At 34.9% G+C, this 22,813-nt stretch overlaps 1 protein-coding gene across 3 annotated transcripts in view; it reads left to right on the forward strand.

The window, feature by feature from the left end:
* Positions 1 to 22,585, forward strand: part of LOC122573325 (putative fatty acyl-CoA reductase CG5065) — a 43,744-nt gene extending 21,159 nt beyond the window's left edge. For 2 of the 3 annotated variants that reach the window (XM_043739507.1, XM_043739506.1), the window contains exons 2-6: positions 16,796 to 17,570; positions 18,260 to 18,508; positions 18,762 to 19,111; positions 19,274 to 19,870; positions 20,488 to 22,585. In XM_043739507.1, coding sequence (XP_043595442.1) covers positions 17,361 to 17,570; positions 18,260 to 18,508; positions 18,762 to 19,111; positions 19,274 to 19,870; positions 20,488 to 20,629 — 1,548 coding nt within the window. In that variant the 5' untranslated portion in view covers positions 16,796 to 17,360 and the 3' untranslated portion in view covers positions 20,630 to 22,585. Of the gene's footprint in view, positions 1 to 16,317; positions 16,435 to 16,795; positions 17,571 to 18,259; positions 18,509 to 18,761; positions 19,112 to 19,273; positions 19,871 to 20,487 lie in introns of those variants that run through there. The other variant, XM_043739508.1, reaches the window with a different exon arrangement.
* The last annotated feature ends 228 nt before the right edge of the window (positions 22,586 to 22,813 follow it).

The raw sequence follows: 22,813 nt of genomic DNA on the forward strand, positions 1-22,813 counted from the left end.
GTACTACAACAAATAAATAGATTAGAATCGAGCAAAAAGTTTCTTTCCTAATGTGTATAACGGCAAATAATACGCGTTTTATTTTACCGCCGAGCAACGAAAACGAACAATTTGCAGGTTTTTAAATTTTCCACAAGTGGGTAAACATTCGCGATCTAGTCATGCATGGACGACTAGAGGCGCGCAGAAATTTTCAGAAAGATTCTTTGCTTGATATATCAGATGTAATCTTTTAAATAATTTTATTCGTATTATGCAGTTATATAACAGTGTTTTCTTTTAATATTTAATATTAGCGAAGATTCGTGTAAAAAGTAAGGTATAAAGTAAGAAGTGTATGGATTGCAACAGAAGAAATTACTGTGCCGCGTGTAAAAGAATCGGAAGTTTAGCAGAGAAAGTCATCTGCATAAAAGCGCCGTTTCTAGTGAGGATCATTGAACTGAATTATAATTTACTGCCACATTCATCTCTTTCGCATCAGATTTAGTCGTCTTTTAACTCCCATCTATTCCCACAGTCGAGAACATAATTTCTTCGTGGGAAGAAATTGTTGTGAACGAAAGAAGCTTAAGTAGCCATAAACAACGAATCTTGTCTCAATTAATTTACATTTTTAAATTTTATATCCAATATCATGATTACGTGAGTGAAACTGTCATGTTAGAATGTATTACGGCGAACAAAGTAAAATTTATTACAATTCACCTAATATGATACGAAAAATTATATAAAACATCCAAAGTATAGTATATCATATTGTAAAGTCGTTATAAAATTTAATAGGTGAAAACCTTTTCGCCTAAAATAACATATCTTTATTTATCTTCGTAATTCTTAGGAATATTTGTATAAATTTGCATAAATGGATTTTAGTAGTTTAGTGATGGGTACTCAGAAAAATTGTATTCTCCTTTAATGATTAAATATGAATAACTAATTAGTAAATAGCGAACAAATAACGCATAGATATCCTATCGGACAAATATTTATCTCAACAAGTATGTTTTCAAACCGAAAATTATTCGCTTAAAAATTTCTTCTGATAAAATTATATGTTTTAATATATAATATTTACATGTGTATGAATAGCTTTACGTAACATCAAAAATAGGCAAAGTATATTATATCACGAAATATTATATTTTCAAGCTTCACTGTCGTGTTGTTGCAATATTGACTTTTATAAATCATTTTTTCCAAACTTCGGATTACAGTTTATTATTATATACAAAGTTTATTATTCCTCGGTAAAGTAATATAATAGTTCAAAATCGTATTAATAAACTTGCACAGAATCAAGTGGAAATAAATGAATAATTATTCGTATTGTTATCCGAATGATTCTACGATCATTATTCGAGTGAAAATAATCTGTTACGAGGCGCAGATAACTATTATGCGAATAAAATGTTCGATTAATGTAAACACTTATTCGGATAATTATCTTGGATAAATGTTTATACGAAACAATTCGAATAATATCCAACTTCGATAATAGACAAATCATCGCTCTAGCTCTTAACTGTTCTGCCTCCTCTTGTTTATAAACTGAGAAAATTGAGTTTAAGGTTTATGAAATTCAATATTACTGTTAGGACTTAGACAACCTCTGTTGTTTTCTAAGTAGGATTATCATCGTATTATTATAATTCGTGTCCTTTGTATCAATTTTCTCTGAAAATTTCAGTACGAGTAGTTAAGAATTAGCACGACAAAATGTCTTAATATTTCTTTGCCTTTATACTCTGTCACATTGCTCTTCTTCAGAGTGATTACCCTCTTTGTCAACTTTGTTGTTAAGTCCATGGACACTACCCACATGAGAGAGAGAAAGACACATCGTTCAACGCCAATTAATAAAGATCAAAGCTAGACTGACAATGACCTTAACTCGAAGGTTTCGAGGGCAATGAAACACATTTTGAACTGTCCTCTGACCGTCTCAACGTCTCGATCATTAAACTACCAGTATAAAACCCGATAAGATCTATGTCCTAAATGGCACACAAGTTCTCTCGAAATTCTAGCAAGTAAAGTTGAAGTTCTTTCAAGTTCTATTCTCTGACTCGAACAGAAACAATAGTTATAGTTATTAGACAACGTAAGGTGCTATTTATAGCTTCGTGTTTCTTGGCATTGATTCCTCAAATTAAGTCAATTTTAGCCATACGCCATGTTAGAAATTCATTTTCCATCGGATACCCACTTGTAGTTAGATTATGTCGAGTCAAGTTACTTGACTTCTGTGAACACATACTTGAGGTCAAGCTGTTTAATAATCAGCGACTTGAATTCAAGTAACTAGCTAACACTTTAATGACGGAACGTATCAGTCAGCATCCTAATTAAAACTTACGTTATCCGCGGATGATTCCAATTGGTATCCCACGCGATACATACAATCACATTGCAACGTATTTAATCCTTTGTAAAAAGATAATCCACAGATGTAACGTTCTATGCTCGTATGCACACACACGCATACACGATGATTAAGGGACTCATAACAAAAATGATTCATGTTCGAATTACTTAACTTCTTAAATAATAATTCACTTCACTAATCAGAAGCTAAATTATATGTTGACCTCTTGTCGAATAAAAATCGAAAAAAAATAAAAATTGTAAAAAAAGACATTTATCATGAGGCACACGACTTCACGATTTAATTTTTTATAGCTGTCAGCATAAATAAATTTGTCTTGATAAAAAAAGAGAAATATATATCGAGCAGATATTATTCATGTCATAAGTTGTAAGTCAGTAGTTATTAATAAACCGTGGTTTTTTAAGCATTAGAAAACTCATAGTAACGATTGTAACATTTAGCAGGTAAAACAAATTTCTGATTATTCCTCTAATCGCCTTTCTAAAAATATCACAATATATCAAATACGAACGAATTTATTCTTTTGTAAAAGTATTGCTAGTTAGCTAGTTAGTTAGTTTAATTTGTTGCTAGGAAAGTGTCTCGTTAACAATCTGCTAACATTCTTTGTTTCAATGCTCGTGTGATCGTAGCCTAAAATAGAACAGGCTCGGTGCACTTAGTCGAATAAGAAGAATCCGCACGAATTAAACCCGCAACCGGAGGTTCGAATCGTTTAATCGCTAGTTAAAGAGGAAATTTCATTGTACAACGAGGAAGCTACGTCTGGCCGCCACGCCGCGCCGAGTCGGCCTCTCTCTTTTACTCCCTCTTTCTCACTGACGAGGGTCATTGGCCACGACATTGATATCGTTCTCGTTCTAAACCCGAATCGGATCTATTGTATGTGTAGCCGCCGCGGGAAAATAAATCACGGTCAAATTGTTTGTATCACCCTTATCTAATGTATGCGAGAGACTCGTCGGCGTTAATTGATGAATTGCGTAACATGATAAAAATGACTCAATCTGACAGATTTCGGTATACGTTCGATTTGTACGTACAAGTGTGTGGCCTACATTGTTCAGTTATTTCAAATAAGAAGATAAGAATTTTGAAAATCTGCAGATCGACGAGTCACCAGGAATACAATTTTAAACGATGCTTAACGATCTTGATACACTGTCTCGCGAAGAGTATTTGCTCACTCGCGCGAACATTTTGAAGTTTCGTTGCCACCGTAATGACAGGATTGTCACGATTATGTCGACATCTAATATTGGAAACTAATCTGAAAATATATACGAAGAAGTTACGTACAGGTATTTATTTGAAAGAAATATTGAAATAAGAGATTAGCATATTGTATGACTCAATCTATTTTAAGTATATAACGAGCATTAAATATGGCTGTTTAAATGTTATTCTGATTTATTGCAAGATCTATCGCAATCTCTGCGTAATGTTTACATACTTGCGATCAATATTTTGTAGTCTTCATATGTACATTTTCAGATTTCTTCCGAGCACTAATCAATGTGACCATGGTAGAGACCAAAAGTGGATGAATATTTTGCAGCAACATGCTAATCTTTGTTATACCTTTTGCAGCAATATACGCTGGTCTTCATTATACTTTTTAAAGGAAATAATTTTTTAAGACGTTTTACCTGGCTAGAAACAAGCAGCGTGTACGTTTCAGCTATCTTTCTAAAACTAATAGTTTCTCAGATATTATTACTTATTTATTGTTTATTTGTTCATAGTCCTTTTGCTGCGAGTTAGCACGGGCTTTCAGTTGCATTTCTCTTTGGTTCGTTGTTATGGTCTTCCAACCACCAAGCTCCTCAACATCGTTCGTACTTACCTTTAGATTTAAAATCTGCAACTTAAGCTTCATCTTGGAGTGCACCTCTTATATTCCATATTCTCGCTGCGTGTAAACTTCAAAAACGTACAAATTCGAACACAAAACGTAAAGCATGAAACTCTAACGACGAATATAAAAATAGTTTCCGAGGTGTTTCGTGGAATACGTTTCCCTCTGAACGTTGTCCACAGTTTTCCTCCTCCTTCGACGTAGATATGAGCACGTAGAAAAAAGAGGAGCGGGAGAAAAAGCAAAAGAAGCAGAAAAAGAGGAAGATACACATCAAATATTTCTTTTTTCAAAAACCACATCATAAGTACCGAAGTTTCGTTTAAGACGATCATTTACGCTTGCTAATGTCCCTTCTAAGCATATATACACAAATTTTACTCTTAAGATCAAACAACTATGCAATATACCTGATCTAGCCAAGCAAACCTATTAGCAGAGAGTGCAAATTAACCCTTTGCACTCGAAAGGTGACTCTCACTCACCACGGCGTTCCATGCTGCAATTCTAGTGGCGAGCGACAAGCGACAGTCCCTGCTTATGTTAGATTTCGACATCTGCGATTGATGAGAGTGCGATATTGGTTGGTAAATTGGTTCCTTGGTTCTTTATGTTCTTTGTTAGGAAGTGTAAAGTGTTAGACTTCAAAATGGAGATAAAATATTTAATCCCATATGCCTCCGAAACTATGGTTCTGACAACGTCTGCAAAGTTAGTTTGGATTCGACGATCATGGCAAAAGTATTATAGTTTAGGAACCCTTAAAAAATGGTTCTCGGAAGTGAGATTAGCTGAAACGAAGGTGAACTTGATTTTGAAAAATTAGATCAATTATATTGAAGAACGCATCTTGGTGAATGCTTTATAAATTATCATAAAAAGATACAGAAATTAATATTACAAAATCACATTTCCAAACATGTAAATATAGATAAATTATTAGAATATAATTTTTTTGTGTAAGTTAATTCCTATATAAAATCATTTTACGCTGTAAGACACGCGCCACGTATACGCTAAATCATCCGGGGGTAGCTGCTACGCCCCACCGAAAAAGTCCTCGAGCGCAAAGGGTTAATGATAGAATATGAAGCAAGTTCCCGGCAAGACAGAAACGCGGTTGTAAATCAGCGGATATAACGAAACGAAGAAGAAATTCGGAGATAAAACGCGAATACAACGCGATGAAGCTAGGCATTCGAACAGAGGTGTTAACGAATCTCGGAGAAACGAGTAAACACGCGAAATCAAAAAATTTCGCAAACAAATATTAACTCGACGAAAGATGCGAATTTTTATCGATTTTTATTCTAATTGACTCGACTTTTTCTTAGGATCGGTTTCACACGGAGGTACGCGTATCTGAATATAACGAACGTACGTACGCGAAGGCAACGTGAAGTTCACACGACGATTCTCGTGAGTCACAATATCGCGATACTCGTTTTCCGTATCTTGGCAACGATACTTTTCATACGAAGCCGTCGCGACCAATGAAACATTGATACAAATGAGGACATTCAGCAGTGGTACGTGTAATCGCGTTTAGAGATATGGCGTGAACTGGCACCTGTGAGAATCACGAGTTATTCGATCGCGTTCGTTCGATCACGGTGACTTTTCACAGTGATATGCCGTGATAGTTTCTGATTAGAGGAGAGCATGGCTGTTCTTTGCACGCGTCGCGACACCTGTATATTTTATGTTAACGACGTCAAATGAATATTTATAATTTTGAAATCGGGAGAAAAAAGAAATGAATATTTTATTCGGATACGAGATAAAAAAGAAGTGAGTTATTTTTCATCTTTGATGTTAAACGAAATAAATGTACGCTGTATGCAGGACATGTAATGTAATTTTGAATTAAAATTAAGTGAATATAGATATTCGTATGCGAGCTATATCGAAGCGTATTATAAGAGATAATTCGATTAAAATCAAGAGACTAAGATCGCATCGAGCAAAATCACGATCACAATCGTGAGTGCGATTAGATCGTTGCAATCATTCTGATAAATGCTTATTATGCTTATAATGCTTGTCGAATATCTGTATGCTTCTAAAAATTCATGACGATCCAAATTAATTCAATTAAATAATCCTGCAAAGAAAAATTAAAATATCTATAAGCCTCAACCTGGTAGAAAGACTCGCTCTAATCGGTCCAGTTCTTGCTATATACGCTTGTTACACGTAACTATTGTTATTTATAATTCTTTTATTCTGATCCTTATATCACACACAATATGTAACAATCGAAGTTGCTGTTCGTGTCGTGTCACAACGTCATGTAATTTGTCAAAAATTTCTACAGGCGAGTCGATCGTAATAAACACCTCTGAATAAAAAAAAAAGAGAAGAAAAATACGCATCTGGAAAGATCTCCTATGTAAAGTCTGGGGAATGAACGTCGATCTTTGCATAGGACTTCTTCGCGTAAAATTCGATTTTTATGACTCTTCGTGGAAAAATTTCTTATCCTTTTCTCCCTTCCTTTTTTTGTCTTTTACTGCGTTTTCGTTGCTACGATCAACGTCAGGTGGATAAATATTTTTTCACGATAAAACATTGTGCGCATTGGAGATATTTGTCACGCATTTTCAGGCTGGAGAAACTATCAGGCGATAAAAATCTCTGATAATTAAAAGTGATAAAGTTTGATTATAATGGACGGAAGCAAGGTCATTCGTAACTGTAGTCTCATACGAATTAATACTCCGATCCTGAAAATGTCTAATTTTATGGATTTAAATTGAATGTTTACGACATTTGCATGCTCGTGCGGTTAGAACGGCGAATAAAAATAGTACCATTTTCGCTCAAACGAAGAAAGAGCGATGAAATATGTATAAAGAGAACGGCGATTGATCAGAATTAACTAACTTTTCTCCTAATTATCTCAGGCGAAGTTCATCGCTAACGCATACAATGGTCGTATTCTTCTTATTGAATCTACATTACAAATTGGAAGATCATACAGTGACGTAAGAAATTTATACGGTTTTAGCGATGCATTTTGCAAATTTTGCGGGTACAATCCATTAGCCGTGTATGTGTCGTGAAGTTTCTCTCGTCTGTCGCTCTGTGCATGCGTACGAGTTAATTAACGTGTGAAAGAAAACAAGTCCGTTTCTTATTCTGCTTTATCGATACCCGTTGGAAATTGAAACAAACGAAAAAAAAAAACGAAATAATGACAAATCATCCTCAAGATTTAGGGTTTCAACTGCAACGAACGTAGTTGCATTACTTTCACCATCCGTGAAGAAGACGCTCCAAAAGTCACGCTTCAGAACAATGAAACACCGCGAATAAAAATAGCGAAACACCTGGCTTCAAAAGCAACTTGAAAACAGCGCATACGCAAAAAGATGCAACAAGTAAGAATTAAAAGGAATAACGTGACATGTACCGGTTATCCAACCATCTTTCGAAACTAAGTGTAGAAAACAAGTTACTGATCTATAAAGTCGTAATAAAAAAAACAGTACTGACGTACGGTATCTAATTACGCGTTAAAATAACTAAAAGCCACATTGCCAAAATGGAAGTCAGAATGGTGCAATCGATCGTGTTTCCTACGATAATGGACGTATCTTGGTATGTACGAAGTGAAGGACTAATCAGAGATCCATAAATCGCCGCTGTAAAGGAGAAAATCCAGCAAATATCCGACAGATAGAGCACAAGAACGATAAAACCAAGCAAACGCGCTAGCCAATACACCGTACACTGCCAGTACCGTTACAACACTGAGAATAAAACAACCGCAGGATCTAATGACGCAAAATCCGATTCTTGCGATAGCACTGATGCAATGGAATTAGCACCCACACCCTACCCTTAACAAGCTGATAGAACCTGTCGAATGTCCTACAGGACAAATTGCAGGAATCTACTAAAGATTGTTAAAAAAAAAAAAAAAAAAAGGAAGAGAAAAAGAAAAAAAGAAGAAAAATTGTAACGAAGAAGGAAGTTCGAAGGAGTTGGATATTAAAATTCGACATGTCAGAATTTGCGATGAAAAGTGAAAGCTTGCTAGAATTCGAATGCGAAGTCCGACGTACAAGACTGTTTCGAATTACAAATTTTCCGTTTCAAAAGACCCCGAATTCGAAACCTCGAGCTTTATAAGAGCTTAAATTCCAGATGTTCGACTTAAAACAGCTACGAATCGGAAATTTACGATTTTGTAAGAATTTAAATAGACCTGAAATTTTCTGAGAATTTATTTGCATCGCGAAATTTTTAGTTTCGAATATGTCGATGTTCGAAATTCGAAGCTTCAAACGCATCGTGCAAGCAAATACCGAGTACTCTCGTTTATAATGGCCAACGAGTGATATGCCCGACATTGACGAAAATATGCTCCCTCGATAAATCTTGTTTGCGTACCACCAAAATGAAACGTCTCATGTAACTAGTAAGCAATATTTGTTTAACGGGGATTAATCGCGAGAAGTGTGTCACAAGGTCATCGACTTTCGATTTGTGATGCCAGAACGATCTACAGGAAAAGCGCGTCTTTGATATGATTCAAACGAAACACCTACCAGAATTTTAATGATCTTCGTATTATAATGTTACGTTGAATAAGCTTCGATCGTGCTTGTAACTGTTCTTCTCTGGCTTCATGGTACCCTGTCCAAATTTTCTTTTATCAAACACAGGTAAATTGGTTGAAAACAGAAGAGATAATTATGCTACGGGTTGAGTCTCCATTCTATATATATTCCCTTATCTGTTATATTTCCTCGTTCACAAGAGAATTTTCCTAGATATCAAATTAATGTTGTTTTTACTATTCGGTTAGATTTCGAATTATCAAGAAATAAAAATTACTTTCTACATTCGAATAACGAAACGAATGTTATTTGGTCAGAATATTTAGCATCAGCCAGAGAAATGGCACCAGAGTCCGCCACAAGCGATTCTGAAAAATGATTGGAACAAACAGAATCATGAATCTGGATTTTAATGGCGGTGGTGGTGATGGTAGTGGAAACATCTTCTAGCTGTTTCATGTTTTATGTATTTTAACAATTTAACATCCTCATCAGCTAGTTGCGTTTTACAGTGTATACATTACGTTATCATTGGCGTTTCGCTACAATCCTTATCTTAGATGTTTGAAGATTGCTCAGATAATACATCTTCTATTTACAAGTGTCTTTTTAAACCACGTAAGTGTTTAATAGGTAACCAAGTAATTGTAGAATTAAATTATTTAATATAAAATTTATAATAAAACACAAACGATTTTAAAACGCACGACCAATGTGGACAGGTGTGAGAATCGCGGTAATTAGATTTTAAGTATCGATCATTATGTAATGAAGATTGGGTACAAGTCTTTGTCGTCCAAGGTGATTGCAGAGACCTTTTGCATCATGTAACTGTCCTTACCGATGATCATGAATCTATTATATTTAAATCTATTAATTTTAGAATTATCGCGCTAGAGAAACATTGGTGATTCCAAATATTCTTTAAAATAATTAGAAGGCTACTCGACAACGATGAATATCAGAAGACAGCGAGAATTCTTTATGATAATATCGTAGACATTTATTGTTGTTACAAGTAATTATTATATAAATCGCTTTATTTACATGCCGATTTCAATAATCACTCAGTTATTATTCTTTATCAATGAAAAGATAAGTAGCACTGTGTTTTATTGTCTGATGCGATGTATGAACGATATGTATGATACACATTTTTCCTTTTACGAAATACATCGAACGAACGAAAATTTCAATATTTTCTGCTTTATTTTTTAAACGAAGTACTCTGTAGTTGTCACGCTAGCGTTTTTTGAGTTGTTCCTCGAATTGAAGGCCTTGATGGAAGAAACCGGGCGAGTCCAGAAGTTCGGGGAAATCGGACAAAACCGCACTAAATATGACTTATTTAAGCAGTCATGTTAATATTCTAAATTTAGAAAATCATGGGTGTGACCGGATATAAGAAATGGCATTTCTCACATTTTTTGTAAAATACACCTTTTTCGATATTTCCACTTGCCTGATTCTTCCAATGAACGTCTGAGAATTTGAAATGAGATATTTTGCCTCTTTTTACATCTTTATTCCTGATTGGCTTTCTTTTTTGTTCAGCGAATAGTTCTCTAGATAAACGGCTGCCAATCGGCTGGATGGATGATCATCTTCTCTTAGCACATACTTCTCGATAACTGATATATATATATATGTCAAAAAATATTTTGAATCTTCAGAAAAGAAAAAACATGCGATTGTGAGAATAAAACAAACAGTTGTTGAACACGCCAGTTGATAGGTCATTGCTGCCTTAACGCCGTTGACACACCATTAGAAATTTTGTGCTGTGCGAGATCGTTTTTTTCTATCACGAGATGCCGTAAGTATGTAGTTTACTCAAAAATTTCATCACTGAGAAACTCCAAAGTGTATCATCCTGAAATTTTCGTGGTATTGAGTTTAGACCATTTATGGTATTCATTTTCAATTGAGTTGTAACAGACATTTCTTACAATCTCGCGTGTGCAGTTGTGCACGGATCTTTAAGCTCACTCAACTCTCTTTTACCTATGTGCATTACAAATAAACAACGAGCGATCGGTAACAGATACCAACGCGTATGCGTTACGGACGCTTTGAAATGCAAATTAATTGCAAATATATCAATGTAAAGCCTGATAAGACTATAACATTTTCTTTTCGAGAGAACAATTAGTGCATTTGAGTACTACACGATGTGATCGGTACTACACGTTGCAATAAATTAAACAAAAAAAAAAAAAAAAAAAGATTGAACTAGAAAATCATGTTCAAGATCAATTCTACGGTACATTTTTCTCTTAACGGAGCTTCCCTTTGACAAGTAGATTTTTTTGAAAAATTTTTACAACGTCGTGTAGAAAAATTCGAGTGACTCTTATCTTTTGCTGCATAAAAGGTAATCTGGTAATTTGGACTACTGCAATTTATTGACAGCGCAAACGTTATTCGTAATATCCGTTCTAACGTTATCCGTAATATCAGCGTGATTCGGCTAAGTTTCCTGCGGGGCCCAAATCCGACCGCCGGTATGCAGAACGTAAATTCAGCGGGGATCCATTGTTTATCGTCTTCTATCCATTGTTTATCGCCTTCGATTCATTGTAAAGAAAAGATTATTTAGTTCTGAAATGGAGAAAGCGATAAGCTTGCCAGCTAGAGCATTTCGGTGGATCTCATGGCAGATATCTCAGATCTTTCATTTAGTCGAGAAGCATATTTGTGAGACGTACGTCGGTGATTTTTTCATTCACAAAATGTTCAGTACACAGTGTGAAAATATATTTGAAAGCGAGGAGAGTAGTGATGACGGAGTCTGCAACTATTGTTCGAAGTGCCCAAAATCACCCCCAATAGTGTTTGGAACGTTTATACAAATACCATGCGATATAGAATAATGTAATATATTATCCAGAATATAAACGAATAAAAAGTATGGTATAATGTGTTTTTAATATTTTTATCTTGTATATGCTATATATAATATCGTATATTTAATTAACTCGAACAAGAAAAGCGTCATCATACTTTGATGACGGGGCCCCCACGGAAGTATACCTGTCACATAGATATATGCGACGTGGCGACGAACGTGTTAAATCAAACTTCCTGGATTAATGAACCAGCCAGTCAATGAATTCGAGATTTCTGGAATCAAGGTCACCCGAAGTTCTTAGCGATTTAAGTTGCTTAACTCGTTCCGCTATCAGTTACGACACTATAAGGTCGGGAATATTTATATCTTGCCATTTAGTAAACCAAGCTGACCTTGATCTCTTATAGAAGAATATTTTTATAAAAAATCTTTCTCTGTTATCCACTTTATTTATTTGAATTTGTAGCTGATTCAAAATAGATCAACCTCCGTTTGAAACATTCTTTTCCCTACGTTATCGCAAGTGTATTTTAAAAGTAGTGCACACCATTTCGCTGAATACCTTGTATAAGTCGATTAGTTTTAACGAGATCCTACGTCCTAACAGGGTTCCTGTACTACCACAGATTATAAGAATTATCTGATTATAAGAATTCAGTCGCTCATTTTGCATTTTACGAGTTACGTAAATTCATTAGGAACGATAGCCCTAAGCAATCTGTAGATTAAATAAATCATAATCTTCTATCGACTGTTGAGTTAATATCCGTTCGTAGGCAGCCTTGACCAAAAATTTCACTTTTCCAAAATTCTTTCACCGACATAAGCTCAATGTTTCTGATGATGTTCGAGTTATTATACAATTTGTTATTATCTCGAGATCTACCCGAAAGCCTTTCCGCATTTTGTGTCATTCTGAACGAAAGTTAAGCTACTTACAGAAGCACACTCGTTTAATGGTCCCAAAGTTACTAGCAACATATGTCTTTTGGCGGTCCGCCAAACGCGATGCTTGAAAACCGATGTCACGCTTTTTGAATTATAGAAGAGTGAGAGTGAGAGAGAGAGAAACAGAGAGAGGAATTTGTTAGGATCGTTTGGAAGAAATGGATAAAGAAAATCAGTGGAATTTCCACGAGTAAACTCTGCCTCGTACCTCTAACAATCTCTTAGCCATCGTACCGAAATCGACTCTAATGGCATATGAACGTTTAATTGAGAAAATATTTTTTATTACAGTTCTAAAGCCCTGATATTTGATAACGAGCTTTTGATTGCACATTCTTGTATCAGCCGTATCACGAGTCTTTTTATTCAGTTTGGAGATGGAATTGTTTATATTCCTTTCCGCGATAACTTCAGGTCCACAAGATAACTAATAATTCGATCGAAAAGAAAAATTCAAAAAAGAAATCTGACTTTATCTATATATACTGGAAGGCCGATTTTGATTCTTCGTTTGAACGTTTTCGCAATGGCATAATATTACGCCCTCGTTTAGCGGCAACGTTTTAGGTGAACTTTCACTTTTCCTGGCCATGTTTTTCGATAATTTCGTGTTCCGATTGCACAACGGATAATAATCTAATGCTACGTTCGGCGTCATTATATTGCGTATTCTTCTCGACCTCGTAATACACGATGTGTTAAATTGCAATGCATAATGTACATGAACGTACAACCATTATCGCTAAGAATTTCCATCGTACCTATTTCTGCGTTGTTACGTCCTTGTTATTGGTATTTATTCTCGTAATTGTGACGTTCGATAGACCGCCAACTTTACATTTGAATATCAAATTTTCAGATGATCATTTTTAATAGCGAAACCCCTGATTAACCGTTTGTTAAATAACAAGTGATCTATATCATGTAAATTAACATGTTCAAGACACTTTCATATATTTTCAGGAATTTATAACATAGAATGTCGACAATACCATTAATACTAGGAATTAGAAATAAACATTTTCCTATTTATACGTTTGCCGTTGTATGTTCTGCAATCGACGAAGAATATCAAAGTTCTTACATACGAATTTCTGTTTCGTATAATATTTAAAACATTTAAACGAAAATGTTTCGAAGAAACCACGTTTCTTTTGTACATCTTAAATTACCGAAAATTTGATTGACAAAGAAGAAGAAAAAAAGAAGGCTACTACAACTAATGATCGAATTTTATTGCTGAATCTAAAACTTGATGAATAGAACACAAACTCTTAGGCGTGCATATCGTGTTATAAAATGACGAAAGACAGAGAGAAAGGCGGGAAGAATAGACGGAGGAAGATCGACCCTGTGAGGGAGGAAGACTCGATTAGCGGAAGACAGAGAGAAACAGAAAGGAAACGAGGATTTTGTCAGTCAGTCGGCCGGTCGTTGTTCGTCGCATAACGGGTTTTCGTGTAACGGGGTCGAGCGACGTTCCTCTCTTTTCTTCCTTGTTTCTTCGTCCGTGGAGGCCGAGGAATGGGCGGCTTCTCGTGACCGTTTCGAGGCCAGGACGCTGACCTAGAATCGTATCGAAACCGCTTTTATCTACGTTTCTAGCATTTTCTAGCTTTTGTGCTTAGCAGCGCGCATCTAAAAGTTCCTTCTCTTCTCATATTCCTCTTCTTCTGCTATTCATCTAGAAATCGTACAATTCGACGAGACGCGAAACAGACCTAAGATCGAGAAAATCGTCACGCGACAGATCACGAATTTCAGATTCGAAGAAGTTCGTTGGTTTTAATATTTCTACGAATCGTCGAACCTACTTGTCATTGTCGACGTTTGGCGTCGACGACGTCGTTTAACGTGGTTTGATCGATATTATACAATCTTGTCATAATTACATGTTTGTTATTTGGACGATAAGTCGTCAGTACCAGACCAAAGAACGTTTGCTAGTTTCAACTGGAAAATGGACAAGATTTCTATGAACTCTGTAACTTAGCCGTCGTTACCGCTGATTACAATTCTTCTTAACCCTTTGCACTCCTACGTCGAGCGTGACTCGACATCGGTTTTTATCTCAGGAGCTCCTTTGTCGAGTCCCACTCGACATTCTTTCATGTCCACCTTCTTTTGTGAAACGTGCGAGAGAAAATCCGGATTGCATCCTGGAAATTGTTTCAAGATATATCATACACTTAAAAATTACAAAATACAACAATAGTGTGAATAAAACTGGTATTTAAGTGAATTTCTCTCTTCCTTTATTTATTTAAATTGTCTTATTTTTTAGTTAAAGTAAACTTCAAATAAAACACTTAAAATCGTTGCTTTTGCTAACGAAAGCCGGGAGCTGGGACAGCAGGGATCTGCTGCTAACGAAATTGAAATAAAATTCGGAGTGCAAAGGGCCAAGGAAAGTTTCTTAATTTTTCGAATGCGATCTGATCAATGTTTCTCGTCTTGCTATGATTAACAATAGGATATCTGCGACTTTGACAATGAATTTTACTTACGATTCATTTATGATTCAATATCACTCGTGAGTGATGTTTCCTAATAAACTGGTAAAGAAAGTTCGCGTGATACAAGTCATTTTTAACATTGTGGCATAGATATGTTCACAAATCGATTTGTCAGGTCGTTTAAATTCTCATGTTTTTATCGTTAGTTAGAAAAAAGACGTTTGAATGTGCATTATTCGGGCAATGTAAGCTAATAAAAAGCAAAAGTTAAACACGTGTCCATTCAATGTCGCTCTGTGCCGTTCAGTCTTCGATTCAAGCTACGTGCATCGACGCTACACACTGTCACTTCATTTATATGCACTAGAATAGAAGCTTGAAAGGAAGGTTCAGCGTGGATCATATTAGATCGTACGACACGTGCCACTGGACGTTTAAATCTTCTGTAATATCATTCTCTTACAAGCTACTGTCTGCACGTCTATGTTTTTTTTTTCTTTTTTTTAATGTTCTAGTTATTCAACACTATTCCATTACACGCTGTGCCATTAATAAACGACTGATATTTATGCGAATTCGTATTTTTCTAAACATAATTGAAGAAACGCATCTAATCATTCTTATTGCGCTAATAGTTTGTACGATCCGTTTAAGTTTTCTTTTTTTTCTTTTTTTTTTTTTTTCTAGAAAATTGTGATCATTCATAATTCTGATCATTCTCTTCTGATGGATAATTCAGATTATACTAGATTTAAGCAATTACTATTTTTTAACAAATGTAAACTTATATTATATTATAAACTTCTTTTTATAAAATTTTGGTTTTCTATCGTTACCGCGCGAGACACACGGTATATCAACAAATAGACGGCAGATTTTGATGCACTTACGCGAGACTCGAAAGTTTGGAACGAATAGTTTCGAGCAACGAATAGTCCAACTCCCTCGTGTTTCTTCTTTGGAAAATATCTTTTCGATCGTATTATTTTGTTCAATTTTAACATCGTGATTAAAGGAAGAATTCTTCGAGCGGAAGAATTCGCGGAAAGATAAGTTTCTTGAGTTTCACTTTATCGTACAACTGCCTAGATGGTTGCAAATACGTTATCAAGTTTCACTCGTAACAGTTATCTGAAAATGATTGATATCTATTAGTTTATAGAAGAAATTTAGAAATTTTACAGTGTACGCCTCAAGCTAATGGAGCGCATTTCTTAATTAGATTTTGCGTGACAAATAGCAATAACGTTAAAACTGCTGACACAGGGTAGCTATAATTTGAGAAAAGTAATTTTTATCACAAGGACAGAATATTTCAATTTTCTTGAATTTCCTCATATCGTGGGATTTGGACGAAAGAAGTAAGTAACGTAAAAGTAACGGAAAGATACTGAGCAAATTCTCGAAATACTTTTTCATTCATTTATTTTGGTTCTGAATGGACTGACTAGGAAATTCATATTAGCTAACCAGGAAACATCTGTCGTTTCTTTTATGACAGAGGAAATAGTAATGCAAAGATGCATAGAAACATAATCTTATTTGCAAGATATATTCGTCGAACTAATTAGCCAAAGTTACTCTTTATTTTCAACGCGTTTTTATAGTTCGGCATTTTTGGCTGCCACTTGAACTTCTTTCGTTTCCAGTTAAATTGCTAAATTAAATGAAACAGACGCGTCTCAAACGTTCCTAACATTCCGCTGTTCGCTTTTGTTACAGCCAAGTGTATGCCGTGGTCGTAAGGAGGCACGAAATGATTCCACCAGAAATAAAATCCATTCGTAACCCACTTGGAAAACCGTAGAACGGTGTGAACCTGTGCTAGCTATCGTTGCAACTTTCTCAAACTCTGGCCCATCTATAGGGGAGCTGCGTTTTTTCTTCTGCTAACTTGTACAGTCGCAAACGAATGAGTCAAAAAGTAACAGAAGATTAAAAAAAAAAGAAGAAGAAAAAGCAGAAGGATATATGTGTACATATAGATCTATATCTCATTTAGGAAAAAAAAATAAGTATCAAAGATCGTATCAAGACCAAAGATAAAGCCGAAGAGAGAAAGATTGAGAGAGAGAGAGAGAGAGAGAGAGAGAGAAGAAGAAGAAAGAAAAAGGAAAAGGGAAATAATCGAAGAAGAGGTGTTCTTAAGAAGCTTCCAAAAGAAAAGACAGCATAGAACGTGGTATATATAAAACGTTCTGGATATTATTGAAAATAAGAATTTAATTAAGAATTATTGTATTTTGAACGAAGAAGAAATAAAAAAGAAGAAAGTAGACGCGTCAAAATGAGTACAATAAGTGGCAGTCAGACTACATCCGTGAAGGAATTCTACAGGGATAGAAGCATCTTCGTGACTGGCGTTACTGGATTTATGGGCAAAGTCCTTGTCGAGAAACTGCTCAGATCTTGCCCAATAAAAAACATTTATGTCTTGATAAGAAATAAAAAGGGGCTGGATGCACACCAGAGATTGCGGGCACTGTTGAATGGACCGGTGTGTTCAATTGCATTGTTTTCTCCTTAATTAAAGTATTTCCTATTTTCGAAACTATAGAAAATTCAGATTTTATCGTTTTCTTTTTTTTATTTTGCACCGTATTTGTTTCTCTTTGTTCAGTTAAAAATATTTACTCGTTATTTTGTCGTAACAGTCAACAAAGTCGTAATATAATTACTCTTGAATGTTAAAAAAATACAATGTGTTTGAAATATTTTATTTTATATTTTATTATTATTCTTGTATTAGGCTTTCGTGTATTGTAAAAATATTCCAATATACCGGACGTGTATTAGATTGTTCCGAAAATTTGTAACGAAGAGCAATTTAAAAGGGATATGTTTCCATAGAATTAACATTAATCCATTGGATACGACTTAAGTAGTGCAAAATACAGGAAACTTCTTTCCATCTTACAGTAAATGAACGTATGGAAATAAGTCGTTTCTTTTTCTTGAAAATTGGAATTTTCAAGTAAGGAATTAATAAAAAGTGGAGTTGATAGATTTAGCCCGTGAAGGTCTCCCTTTAATATCCATTCAAGAGCGGTATTTGTTCAAACGTTTCGTTATTTAATAGGAATTTGTGATGAAGATAACCGTGAACTTGTTGAACAACCTAATGTCTCTTTGCAGTTATTTTATTTTCCATTAAATAAAAAAATTAATGTATTGAAATGTTTGCAGCTGTTCGATAAACTACGTCGAGACGCACCGAATGAGCTTCTGAAGGTAATCGCCGTGCCTGGAGACATCACGGAACACGAACTGGGTATTTCAGAATCTGATCAGAACGTTCTAATAAGAAACGTGTCAGTCGTCTTTCATTCTGCTGCTACTGTGAAGTTTGATGAGGCACTCAAGATTTCGGTTACTATTAACATGGTCGGCACTAAACAACTATTGAATCTGTGTCATCGTATGCAAAATTTAGAGGTAAAGAGAGTAGTATACTGTAGTGTATTGTAATATAAACGCCCTTACATTTCATTCTTATGTGTAACGAAGTAGTTCTTTTTACTTTTCAATGCCTGAACAATTATTATTAATTATTATGTTAGTCTGACATATTTAATTTATTAATCTATAAAATGTAACGATTAGAGATCTGTGTTATTTTCTTCTTCTAAAGTAAAACTGAAGAGAAAGGATAGAAAAGATAAATTAATCTTTATGTCTTTATGTATAGGCGCTGATCCATGTTTCAACGGCATATTGCAACTGTGACCGTAAGGACATCGCTGAAGAAATCTATCCTCTTATAGCGGAACCAGAACAAATATTCGCTTTGACGAAGGTGATGGATGACAAGATGGTTGACGATATAACACCAATTTTGATCGGCAAACGACCGAATACCTATACATTTACCAAAGCCCTAGCGGAAAGAATGTTGGAAGCAGAATCTGATTATTTACCGATTTCAATTGTGAGACCCACTATAGTTCTATCATCGTTTAGAGAACCGGTTGCCGGATGGTTAGATAATTGGAACGGTCCGACTGGACTTATCGCCGCAGCTGGCAAAGGTTTCTTCAGGTAAGCTCAGAACTAGTAATTTCTATGTTAGTTAAATAGATACGTAAAGCTAAACCAATAAACAATATAAGATTCAGTGAATTCTTTGTTTCTTTATGAACTTTATAACTGAAATGATTGACTCGGTTATTAATAAATAAACATTCGTTATATATATCGCAGATCTATGCTTTGTCGGGGAGAAATGGTAGCTGATATAGTGCCGGTCGACATAGTGATCAATTTGATGATCGTCGCGGCATGGAAGACCGCGACGAATCGCACGAAAACGATTCCCATATACAATTGCTGCACAGGCCAACAAAACCCGATCACCTGGAGGAAGTTCGTTGAGCTGTCATTCAAGTACAGCCGAATGCACCCATACAACGATGTGATTTGGTACCCAGGTGGCAGGTGCCACAATATCGCTATAGTGAACAAAATATGCATGATCATCCAGCACATTGTACCGGCGCACATTTTAGACTTTACTCTTCGACTGAAGGGCAAGACGGCCAATATGGTCACATTGCAATCGAAACTCGAAAAAGCTACCAAATACTTGGAGTACTTTACTACGCAACAATGGAGATTCAAAGATGATAATGTTCGAGAATTAAACGAAGAGCTTAGTCTCGAGGATCGCCAGACATTTACATTCGACGTTAGACAAATTGACTGGGCTTCATACTTGGAACACTATATTTTGGGAATTCGGCACTTCCTCCTCAAGGAGAACCCGGACACACTGCCAGCTGCTCGTGTACACCTTAGGAAGTAAGTAATCTTCCTGATAACAAAAATAGAAATTTAAAAAATACAGACTATGAAGTACAATGTGATTTTTACTTGCAAACTTATTTTCATATATACGTATATTTGATCATATTTAATACACTTTAATCCTTCCAATGTCTTGATACAATTAATATCGTTAACTAGAAGAATCAACGTAATATAAGCATACGAAGACAATAGATGAAAAATGCTTTACATATGAAAGCATTTTGAAATCCAATACCTTGTCAATCAATCACATATTATTAAAACTGTCCATTTCTTAAATTTGGTTTTGAAATTAAAGAATATTTGATTATTTGGTATAAAGAATACTAATTTCTCAAAAGCATTGAATATCATATTTAAATATTATGTTATCTACTACTAAAAGACTTATGTCTTTAGATCGAATAGGCTGTTCCTCTTTTTAATTATATTACATCGAAATACGCCTTTTTCTAAACACTAAATGATATCAGAACTAGAAAATGAATTGTACTTATCATATTTTCCCTTGTAATCTTCATATTTAACTTAGAAAATATCTTGAACTTATCCTTTTATATATTATATATATATTATGATACTAATCTATCTGATGTAATCTGTTTCAGATTATATTGGATTCACAAAGCTGTGCAATTCGGGGTGCTATTAGTACTGCTGCGTTTTCTGTTGTTTCGAAGTACCGTGACCCAAAACGCATGTTATTCATTGGTGTCCCTGGTGTTACGTGTGTGCCGTATAATTGTTTGACGGCTCAGAACGCTGGTTGAGGATCGCGAAAAGCGTTATAACAAGCAACAACCACTATTCGTACAGAAGCATAATCTAATGGTGCGAGTTGTTCTCCGACTTCATTGCTCGCCGTTTCCAACGAGCAATCGCTATGTTCAAACATCCCATCGGTTGGCCTTTTCGATGTTTCTATTTGTTCATAATTAAATTAGCGTTCGCTAGAGATATTCAATTCCACAGAGAGGTGCAGTTACGAAACTGGTCCAAAAAAAAAAAAAAACACACACACACACACACGGATAATAAGACGTACATTCGAAGCTTTCGAAGTTATCATATGTAAAAGTCACTTTGTTATAACTCCTAAAACTGAACAGGAAGAGTGTAATCACCTTTGAGTAAATACGTCGTCTTTTTGTTCAACGGTAGAAAAGGGAAAAGAAAGTTCAAATATTTACGACCATACGTTTTTATCTGTGTCGTGTATTTTTCATGACGCCGTCTCAAAAAGGAGTTCCGTTCTTGAATATCGATATTTCGCATATCGTTGATCCGTGATGACGAGACACTTGAAATATTCGAACAAGTTTGTTGCTAAAAGATTTGATTCTTGATACTTTTTATCGGTCTGTTACATTTAAATCATACTATACGATAGTTATATCGTAAAGTGCGATTTTGAAATTATACGACGTGTGGACTCCGTGAGCCGGCAGCTCGAATACTGATCGAAATTATTCGACATTTGCCATAAAACCTTGTGATTTCATTGGTATTTCGTTAAATATGTTTCTTTTTACGGGATCTCTCTTTACATCACTATATCTTGGTGATTAAAAATAAAAGATGCGTAAGAAAGGACAAATTATTTGTATTTTTACATTTTTAAAAGTAATCAGTGTCGTGTATAATGTCTTTTATTGATTGACTATTTAATTTAAGTAATCGATTCAATCTTCCGGTGAATTTTTGTGATCTTTTAAGCAATAAGGTTCTATCGTGTATTGCGTTATAGAGGACACGTCCTGCTACATTTCTTTTTTGCCAAAACGGAGAAAAAGATTTGAGAGAAAAGAAAGGGGGAAAGAGAAACAGATTTAACATTAATCGTAGAAAATAAATCGAAGCGATTAGATTATTATTATGCGAGTATGTATTTTACAACATTGCCAAACGATTTTAACGCCCGCTAAATTTCTTCCTTTTTCATAATTTTTACAATGTGTAGATGTAGTGAAAAATTCCTTCCTGTAAAAGATCGTTTAATCCTTTCAGAAGCAGGGATTTTTTTAGACGCCCAACCATTTCCTTAGAGTGAACTTTTTCACGACTTAATGTAATAAGCTGTAATACAGTAAAACTATATGTATAGTACGAAAGCTGGGAGGATTGAACGTTCAAAATTTAGCATCGAATCCTTTCGAGTCTGCGTGGTACATAATTTTTCTTTTTTCTTGGAATTACAAAATAAGTTCTACTATTTTGTTAACGAAAAACAAAGCATAGACTCGAAATGGTCGAAATGATCGAAAAGGAACATTTTTAATGCCAGTTGGAGGAGTTACAAATTCGTCGTGCCTTTGTGTCGTCGCGATCTGGCATTTTGTTCGTTCATTTGTACTGCGACGTAAGATTCATAGATGGATATTTGGTTATGATTTTACGTCGAAGCACACGCTCGGTTCCATCATTCGGTTTCACCATTAACGAACCAAGTTACTGTTTCCAAACCGACCACACCAGATATTTGGGTGGTCATGTATAATTACTATTTCTGTATAAAAAAGAACTATTCGTATGTGTTTAGTTATTGTTATTATTTTAATTTGTTTATTTGTAAAAACAAAAAAGGGAGACATTTAATGGAAAAATGCGCTTGTTATAGCTTTGTTTGATATATTTAAGTTAGCTCGAATTTATTGAGTATATTTACTTGTTTTCTTGTAATTAAACAAATAGATGAAATTTGGGATATGTCCTTTCTTATTTTAATGTTCCTTGTTTCCTTATCTCAAGATGTTTTATCAAAATTATTTATAAGTTATTACATAAGGTATATTCCTTATGATTATATATCTATAAGGCTATAACATATATCTATAAGATATATAGCCATATATATGAATCTTAAAATTTTAAGTTAATAATAAATCTAAATGTGTAAAACGAGCATTTGTACGTTGTAATTTGCTTCGTTTTTGG

Source organism: Bombus pyrosoma, linkage group LG12 (assembly GCF_014825855.1).
Source record: "Bombus pyrosoma isolate SC7728 linkage group LG12, ASM1482585v1, whole genome shotgun sequence".
NCBI classification, from domain to species: Eukaryota; Metazoa; Arthropoda; class Insecta; order Hymenoptera; family Apidae; genus Bombus; species Bombus pyrosoma.